The sequence below is a fragment of the Anarrhichthys ocellatus genome, unplaced genomic scaffold (genome assembly GCF_004355925.1).
Source record: "Anarrhichthys ocellatus isolate YVR2014 unplaced genomic scaffold, GSC_Weel_1.0 scaffold52, whole genome shotgun sequence".
NCBI classification, from domain to species: Eukaryota; Metazoa; Chordata; class Actinopteri; order Perciformes; family Anarhichadidae; genus Anarrhichthys; species Anarrhichthys ocellatus.
Window position 1 is genome coordinate 2,760,918 of NW_022280082.1, and position 10,004 is coordinate 2,770,921.

The window sequence follows — 10,004 nt, forward strand, 5'->3', positions numbered from 1 at the left end:
GTGTGTGTGTGTGTGTGTGTGTGTGTGTGTGTGTGTGTGTGTGTGTGCGCGCGCGTTGGGATACTTGCGTCAGGTTTGGAGTGCTGGAAGATGACGAGAGGCAGGGTGAGGTCTCGCTGGGCCAGGCTGACCAGGTACTCTCTGAGCAGAGACTGAGCAGCGCCCTCTTTCTGCCCCTCACATCGGTGCAGGAACGGCACCATCCACTGGAAGGCGTCTTTCACGTAGCGCTCGGTGCTGGACTGTTGACGGAAAGACATTATATAGACATAATAGATCCTCTTTATCATCAACATTCAAGCAAACAGTGTTAGTTGCGCTTGTACTTGTGAGCTATAACTATATTACAAGTGTAAAGTTAGCCAGAAGTTAGATGCTTGTTCCCATTATGCGTTTCTTCCTTCATTGTCTTGTTCATACGTAGATTTATCTATGAACAGTGCAAAGTACCTAAGACTGCATCTCCATCAAATGGTGCTGTGCAATTAGACCTGAACTTGAACTGCAAATGCTGCAGCGCGTGGGTTGTGCTGTGATTTGATGCAGATGCGTGTCAAGTTCGTGCAGGACCCCGCACCCACCTGGTGACAGCTCTGACTCAGGATACACGAATAAAACATTCAGATGGTAAATGCTAACTTGCACACCCACGCGCAAACATTTTTGCTTTGCCGCACCGTGTCTCCGATAAAGAAAGACATCAGGCGCAGGCAACGCGGGACATTTAATCTAGGCAGATTTGGTAAACACTCACACGTCACGCGTCAAGTCACACACACGCGCGCACAAACACACACACACACACACACACACAAGTGCCCAAAGGGAGTACCAGTCAAACAGCATGTGTTAGCGCAGTCAACAACATTTGCTGGCTGCCTGCCTGTATGGAAGATCCTACTGGCAGTGGTCCTCACAGGCTAAAGCTGGCAGTTATCAGCTACAATTTAGAGGACAGCTCATATTATGTACTCCAAGGGGACTTGTAACTGTAGTACCTACTACACACCAGTTTTCATAGCTCTCTCGCTGCTGCTGCTGGATGCAGAGTGCGTACTGTTCAATGTCAGGGACTTCAGAAGTTAAAACAACTGATTTACAGTGAGATGGTTATTAAATACATTTTGAAATTATGTACGTTTTCTATTTGTTTTGTTGCCTTTTTAAGGTTCAATTAGTACACATCATGTTCTTTAAAGCTACAGTAAAGGATTACAGCTACTTCAATATGGGACGTGAAATGGATTATTCTCATTTTATTCTTATTTTTTTGCTGACAGTGAACAACCCACACACTGTGAGCTAGACGAGGCAGCATGTTGGGAAATGCACATATAACATAGAGCAATACGTTTGTCAGCAGAGACTGCTGGGGTTTGGTCAAAACTGTGAAAATACTTTTGAAGAAAGGTGTTTAAAATAAATGTGAAGATGCAAAAGACTAATAATGACACCTCTCCATGACCATCCTGTTTTGGTCGCGTAGAGATGGACAGTTTATATTTTATCTCTTATGCCCACATCAATATGTCTAACCTCGTGAAAACTATTGAATCAGACTTCAATCATTACTTTTATGACACAAATTACGGGGAAAAAAATAAATCATCCTTCTAATGAAAATGTAAAATAGGCCACTTACATTTTTCATGAGCAGGTGGAGCTTGTCGATGTCTCTGAGCTGCTGCAGATCTTTAAGTGTCAAACTCAATTCACATGACGTCTCGTACACGAGTGTTTCCATGGTGACCAAGTCATCGCACAGGAGCTCCAGGCCGGGGATCTCGCGCTCCTTCGCCAGACGCACCAGCGACAGTGCGCAGTCCACCTGATCGAGACAAAGACATGCAAAAACGTAAGGGAGGAGGGGAGGAAAAATAAAAGCAACTTGACAAAAAAGCTCCGTGTAAACAGTTAGTGTGCAGCATCTACATCCTTATTTTCTCATCAGGTGGCATTATCTTATTCATTGTTATTGTTACCTATTAAGAGATAACACCATGCTATCATGTACTTACTGTTATGCCGAGTGGTTTTATGTGACGAGCAAGAGCCGACTGCAACGCTAGTGGTTCAGTAAACTGGTGTACGGTAGATAAAGCAATTCATTGGATAGATTGAAATTGTGACGTGATTGTGGCACTAGATGAAAAGTCAAGGGGATCGTAAAAGTTCTACAAAGACCATGAATGAACACACAGAAAGGCACGGAAATCCATTTGGCTGAGGAACATGAATGTTTGGACCAAAATGTACCGCTGTAGAGATATTGCACTTGATATATGAAGACTGGTGGATTATTAAATGTCTGGGAATCGTCAAAGTAGTTCATCCTCTGGGCACATTGGAAATCTGGCTCAAATTTAGAAAGGACATTTCGCTAAAATAAAAGAAGGTACAGTGTGTAACAGTTAGGGGAATCTATTGGCAGAAATGGAATATATATTTTTATAATAAGTATGTTTTACTTAGAGTACACGGTTGAGGTTTTCAATATCCTCTGGGGACGATGAATGTCTGTACAAAACTTTATGGCAATTCATCCAATAGTTGTTCACCTTTTTCCGTCTGGACCAAAGCGGTGGACTGACCGCTTGCCTATCTCTAGCTCCGTAACTACTAACCCCCAATGAGAGTCTTTATTATTGTGCTGAGTATTTACTTTAAAAGTCAAAAGGTGAGCAACCATTGTATAAATGTACTCGGTCTGTCTTCAGTCAAATACTCTGGTGGTCCCTTGTTGACCAAATGTTACATTCAACAAACTATCATCTTCAGAGCGGTCCTGCAGGATGATGAAATAAAACTCCAAAACTGTATTTCTATTTTACAGGTGCTTGTATCTTGTGCTATCCATCTTCCCGCCTCGTTACAAAGGTAACCCAGTCAAAGTCACGCGTGCAGCAGGTGAATAAAGATGCGCTTTCGAGCAAGTTGCCGTGTCATTGAAAAACTGTTGCTGAGGTCACTGAACTGGGAACAAAAACAACAACATCCCAACCAATCGGAAACTAAATAATACCAGTCAGTCATTGCTAATATCCAATCATTAGTCTTTGGACAGCAAAACGGGGAGGATTTGGGCTTCCTGCTACTGCGGTCGATAATATTCCATCCAGAAGAGCAGCCGGTCGATATCCGACCACCTATACGCTGGCCGGCCAATCGATGCCGAGCCACCTGTGGATGCTAGCCAATCAATAGCAGATGCCGCTGGGCCCTGTAGTGATGATTGCTTTCTCTCCACCTTTTAGAGAAGGGAAGCCCTTTAGCACAGCGGTTAGAGCAGCAGCTTGCTTGTGCACGAGCACATACACACGTGTGCGCGCGTGGTCTGCAGCCTTGTCATCTTCGGCTCATCTCAACACATTTCTTGCTGAATAAATAATTGCACGCTTTCATTTGTAAAAAAGGCACAGACGCACGGGAGGGAGCGAGAGAACCCAAATCACCTGGAGTCAGAGCCTGAGCAATTAGATACAACAAGAGAGAGAAGTCTATTGATGTAACTGTGAGTAAAGATCCTCCCCGTTCCCTCCCTCCCTCCCTCTCCCTCCCTCTGCTCTCCAGAGAGAGATTCCCAGCTAACCACAGACGGTTCAGATGTTAAAATATCACACTTTTTAAATTACAACCTCATCTCCAGGCCCGCCCCTCATCAGTCTCACAACACGCAACTTGCGTCCTCTGTCTCGCTCTCTCTGTGCCGTCTCCCTCTCCGAGCCCCGGCAGATTTCACCGACCGTCAATTTTGTCCTTCTTTGTCTCTCTCCTGCCCGTCCTATATCGGCCCTTTCTTTCAAACATCATTTTCTCCTCCTCTCGCTCTTCCCACCTCTTGCAAGATCTCTGTAACAGCCGCCACGACTGGCCTCCATTTGAACTCAGAGTCTGGCCCTCTTTGCCTTCTCCGTCTCCTGTCTCTGTCTGCTTTCCACAGAGCCACCCTGTCATTTTGTGTCATTTTGTTACCAACAGTGTTTCAATACAACACTTGTCTTTAATATCCTTTATTTATACCCTTTCACCCCCTTTTAACGGGTCATTTTCCTTCCCACAGACAGCTCTTTCCATGAGATCGCTTTCCACTTTTACCTCGCCGCCCTGTCCTCCCCTATTTTTGTGTTTGTTGTACACTCAAACATAACACAAGATGACGCATTGGCCCAGCATTTATCTCCTTTTCCCCCCCCTTTCTTTTGGTCTCTCTCTCTCCAATCTGCCCATTCAGCGCCTCGCTTCCTGTCGCTTTGTGGCTGGTTTAAAAACACTCCAGCTCCCTCTGATGTGGCTCCTTTTAATCAAACCCCATTTTCCTCCATTAAAACGCTCTTCCAAGCATAAACACGGCCAGATGAGGGATGGGCGGGGGTCGCAAACAAGAGAGAACAAATGAGATGGAAAAAGCGAGGAGGGGAAAAACACTCCGCAAACGGCAGCAGAGCCGCTCCAACGTCTCCCTCTGTTGCATCTATGCGAGCGCGAAGCAAGAGGCGTGAGAGTTTGGGATGTTCCCAAGAGGCTCCTGGAGTAATGTGCGAGAGAGGAAAAAGGAGATGAAGTCAAATTAAAAAGGAACAAGTGAGGAAATGAAAGAGAGCTGGTGCGATTCTGAGAGATGAACCGAGACACAATCAGTCTCTATGAGTGGATGATGAAAGGCCCGATTGCCACCGTTGTCTTTAAAAAAATGAGCAATGGACTCCCAAATTCCCTTCTCCTCCGCCCTCCTCACACCCAGTGAACAGGATGAAATGGAGAAATGAGGGGGAAAGATATGACTACACCCTAGTTGGTCCATTCACAAAGACAAAAGGGAGCGCTGTGACAACCTTGATCCATCACTGTGAAGGAGCTACAGAGGGGACGGAGCTGCCATGTGGATGGGGTGGGTGGAAAGAGTGGGCAGCTCCAGCGGTTACATCCAATTACTCCACTAAACAAGTCCCATCAAGTCCTATTTTTCAGTTGCAGCAACAGAACGCAGATGACAGAAGCTTTGCAAACTCTTCATTAGAATTCCATATGGCAGACATGATAATGACTGTTGCAGTTAGGATCAAAGTGACCTTGACTGATGGGCTGGCAACGTCTCTTCTGCAGCCCCGAATCCAAACTCGTCACATATTTCTGCCCCAATTATGTAAGAGGGCAATGTACAACAGCAATTATCACAAGTGCCAGATGTCTAATAATTCCTTTAAGCTGCTGTTGCGCTGCAAGTTCAAATCAAGAAGATGGAACCTGCAAAGGAACCTCAGCAGGGCGTGGAAATGTGTCACCTTAATGGTAAGTGGCCAAGAACCTCCGAAAGTGAAGCGCCTTTGTGGCAAACAGAAGTCTGATGTTTTGAATCTGTAGAAATACAGTCCCTGCTTATTTTTTTGTATTTTTTATTTTTTTTCTTAGCTACGACGGGGAACCTGCATTAACGTTGAGTGCTGGTACCTGTCTGGAGCAGGAGTCGATGTCCTTAGCTCTGCTCTGGTACCAGTCGGTCAGCAGCTCGATGGACGGCGCGGCCGTGCGGAACCTCAGCCGCTCTGGAGCGCCCTCGTACAGGAAACCGTCATCGTCAGACAAGTTCTGGTCCAGCATTGCTCTGAGGAAGACACGGAGGAAGAGTGAAGATAGATGAAAGGGAATTTTAGGAAAGTAGAGACAGTAGATAACGGGGGAAAGGGAAAATCTATATTATATAGTAACACAGCGATGACTCTTTGGTCTAATAATAAAAAATTCACGACCCATATCCTTTCAGGGGGATATCGGGTTCCAGTGACAACGGAGAAGAGAAAAAAGATGAACAGAAGAGAGAAAAATAGCAAAAACTGAGGATATAATATGGCAAAAAAAAGGAAGCATGGGCGTCGTAAACAAAGTCGTAAACGCAGTCGCAAACACAGTCTTAAACGTTGCTGGCACCACACAATCACAGCATCAAACTTTCACCCAGCAATCCCGGGCCAAGCACAGCACAATAGCCAACTGGTATTATGACTCGACACAAAAGAGCAATAAAAAAAGAGCTCGCTAAATGAAATTGTAAATGACGGTGGCCTCCCAAATGCAGCGACCAAATGGCGTAAATTGGCTGCGCAAGAAGATTTGGTATTAGCTTGTTATGGTTCTGTTTCACATTTAGATAATAGGATGTCATGTTTTGTTTCACATAATGACGCCAGCACAAGCATCTGGCCTGTATGGAACATGAATTTTAACAATTCTACGCTCCCAGAGCCTTTGTTATCGTGCGTATGGAGAGATATTACAATCCTATCAGTTGATTCAAAGTATTGGTTTCTCAAAACACAGAGAGGACGATGTGACAATGTTAAAGTGATGTTGACCGTTTACCTGCACTCCTCTGCCTCGCACCAGTCCATCTCTCTGTGTCTCTTCTCGTCCCACGGAATCAACACCAAATCACCTCCGTCATCCATGCTGAGAGCAAAAGAAAAGAAGCACAGACCAATAAGTCAAAAAGAGGGAAAGAGGCAGCAAGATATAGAAGAAGAGAGGAGGAGAGAGATCCTAAATCAGAGGAAGAAAAGTCGGTTTTAGGGAAAAGCTCAAGAACAAATATCAGAACAAAGACAATGACTAGCCAGTAGTCCAAAAAAACGAAACACACCTACCCTCCCACCTGTAATGGCACCTGGTAAATCAGCAAAGACATTTACTGTCTCAAACTAAACATGGTCATAAATTACAGGAAAACTCTGGTGACAGCTAGCAACTTATGGGAAATGGAAACAGCAGAGCATAATAAGGATAGAACCGGTGAGAAAATAACAAAACAAAAGCACAGCAATAAACAATTCACAGAACTTTCGGAGTCGTGCCTGGGTTGTAAATAGCCGGGACTTTTATTTTCTAAATGCCGTGTTGGAACTCAGCTTTGCTTCTTCCTGGTCTCCTTGAGTATGACAGGTCTGAGGAAGATAAACAGGGAACACACAAGAAAAGCATCCAAAGTGAAGAATGACTCTGTAACCTCGCGTGTCAGTGCTGACAAGACTCAGACACTTAGAGACAGACGCACGGATGCATGCACTCATTCTGGGACACTGGGGGGGTGAAAGGAAGCCGTTTTATATCTTATTCTCGGATTAATGCTTTTCTTCTTGTTATCTATTTTTCTGGAGACAGAAAAATATGTACTGTGGCTGTAAAACCCAAGGAGATAGTGCGAGCTACAAATCATCTCTAGCTTTGGTGCAGTTAAAGGCCGAGTGCACGAGCGCTGCTGCAGTTTTTTTAAACACGACCATAAATTCTATCCAATCACGAAAATACATAGGATGTGTCCGAGTAGCGGGTGTGATTTATGTCAACGCACAAAAGTGGGAAGTTTTTTTTTTTTATACCAACAATCCATTCCGATTGGAGTTTTAACGCAGAGTCGACAGAGATCGAGAACTCTCGGTTCTTCCTCTAAAATGCCCCCAGAAAGCGAACCTCTTTCTTTTTTTCCCCTCCCTGTCGTTCCCTGACTCCCTGGTCCTCTTTCCTCATTAAAGACAGCCGGGTTAGAGGGTGGAGAGTAAATATTGGTGCGAGAGCTCGGATATCGATGAGGGGAATGAATTATTCTGCGCTCGCTCCCCTGATCTACTTCACGTCAGCCTGAGAGAGGCGAGGAGGCGGGGCGGCGGGGAGGAAAACGGAGACGCAAAGCAAACCTGGAGCCGGTGCTTTGGTTTACTTCTATTTATTCTGATCCGTTTCAAGCTCGGGGGCAAAGTTTTCAACTAAATATCACTGTTCTGCATTCTTCCACGCACGTCCCCATTTGCAGACCTGATCAATAATACAGGAGAATACATATTTTCCCCCTTTTCGGTGACGCAAGACTTTAGTATATAGCGAGTGAGCTCCAAACAGATGGCGTCCGTCTGCTGCAGTGGAGGAGCGACGTGCTGTTGGGAGGAGCAGTTGGTGCTCACAGGCTGGGGGAAATAGGAAACTGCCCCACAGCGGCAGAGCCATGATGGATGCTCACTGCAGAGCCACAGCCACCTGACCTCCATACAAACTCACACGGCTAATGAAAGAGCGCGATGGTCCTGCGCGCGTGTGTGCGCGCATGTGTGTGTGTGTGTGTGTGTGGGTTGAAGCCGTAAGAACAAAAATTCCAATACATTTATATGTTGTTTCTTTTTTAAGCTCCAGGGGACTTTGGCCTTGTATTCATGTGTTTCTTTATATAAATGTATACGTGGGCATGAATAACTTAAATACTGGGACAGAGAATGGAGGGATAGTCGAAAATGGAGGAACGGGAAAAGGCCGAGGGAGACGAGTAGAATGGAAATGACAAGTTAGAGGAAACAAAAATGGATGTCCGGCTGCAGTCATCAGTAAACCCGGTCTGTCACCTCTATTAGAGAACCATAAAGGGGTGAGGAATGAAGCGCTCCTCCATCATCTCCGTCTCACATATCCTCTCTCCTCTCCTCCAATCCCAAAGCAAAAAATGAAAAACTAGAACAAAACCAAAGCCACATGTATCGTATCATTTTAAAGTATAACATATTGTCTTCATGTAAATTTAGAAGTGTCTCTCTCCTTTTATGTCATTGCTTTGTTTGCAGCTCAGCCCTTAAGCTATGTGCGTACACTCGGTGTACTGGAAGAAAGATTCCTGCTGTGCGACGGTGAGAGAGAGAGAGAAAGACCTCCGAGTGCAACGCTGCCACAGAGGTGTGATTCCAGATTTAGGTGATCCTAATGTGAAATGTGGTGATGCGTGCCACTTGTGTATTCCAGAAAGGTGTGAATGTTGATTTTCAGACATCAGAGGGGGTGCGTTCCCCTGAGGTAACGTACGTGTTTTTACACCGCGGCTTCTGTGTTTGCAAAGTGAATTGTTTTTAAAAGGGGAATTAGGAAAGAGACACGGGTAAAGAGTTTTTCAGTTGGGCTAATTTCTAAATAATGTTTACATGTTACTTAAATGATCTTTTTAAACTGCCCTTAGGCATTAATTAATATCAAAAGTAAGTATTTTCATACATGTTCAGCCCCATCAGTACATCTTAATGGATTGTTTTTGTTCCGTAGTGTAAATTAACAATATTAGTACATCGGAATAGACAAGAATGAAGTAGTTTCTTTGGAATTCAAAGATAAATCCTCAGCCTCTTGTCAGTAAAAACACAGGGTGCAATTTGAACAACATAATATCTTGTCATCTTCTTTACTTCCACAGGATTGAATTGAATTGGAAAGTCTCACTTAAATTGCACCCTCTCCAATTCATTCTTAAGTCTGTTTGTCCCGGCGGTTTTAGGTAGTATTTGAACTAATGTAGACCTTGATAACACGTGTGTGCATTTGTGTGCGTCTCACCGGGCTTCAGGCAGCAGGATGGTGTACTCGTGTGGAGAGGTGGTTTCTGGGAAGTTGTGAAGGATGGCGAGCCGATGCTGGAGGAGCTCGGCGCCGTGGTACGTGAACAGGATGTCCAGCGCCTGCACGTTGCTCTCCTGTAGGCAAACGAATGATCCAACAACTGAAACCTTTCATGAAATCCATTTTAAAAATTGTACAAATTCTAATGTGATCAACTGGAGAAGAAAAAACCCTTTGGAAGAAAATACAAAGAAACACACAGGTGCTAGTTCATTAGTTAGATCTAGCTCAAACTAATGCAGTCTGATCCAACAATCCTGCAATAAATCCTTCCATCACGACGAGTAAAGTTAGCATTTATTGCAGGACTGTTGCATTTGTTCTGTGAGAGTATATATCATTGTATGCCAGTGGAGATGCAGACGGCTAAAACAACCAAATTAAGTGAGATTATTGGCACTATTAGCACAAAAAAATAGCCTTATGTTACCCTGGCGTAGTTTCTTGCTGATAAAACGATATTTTGACTGCGGAACTTCTTGAAGAACTCTGCATCATATTTCTGCTCCGCTGCGTGAGGACCGCCAAGAATGTCCTGTCGAGAGAGAGAGAGAGAGAGAGAGAGAGAGAGAGAGAGAGAGAGAGAG

At 44.6% G+C, this 10,004-nt stretch overlaps 1 protein-coding gene across 2 annotated transcripts in view; it reads right to left on the reverse strand.

Moving 5' to 3' along the window:
* nbas (NBAS subunit of NRZ tethering complex) overlaps positions 1-10,004 on the reverse strand; it is a 127,942-nt gene that overhangs the window by 86,915 nt on the left and 31,023 nt on the right. For both annotated transcript variants that reach the window (XM_031870363.1, XM_031870362.1), the window contains exons 20-25: positions 9,848-9,952; positions 9,355-9,491; positions 6,358-6,444; positions 5,449-5,602; positions 1,643-1,828; positions 69-242 (exon numbers count right to left, since the gene is read on the reverse strand). In XM_031870363.1, coding sequence (XP_031726223.1) covers positions 69-242; positions 1,643-1,828; positions 5,449-5,602; positions 6,358-6,444; positions 9,355-9,491; positions 9,848-9,952 — 843 coding nt within the window. The remainder of the gene's footprint in view (positions 1-68; positions 243-1,642; positions 1,829-5,448; positions 5,603-6,357; positions 6,445-9,354; positions 9,492-9,847; positions 9,953-10,004) is intronic.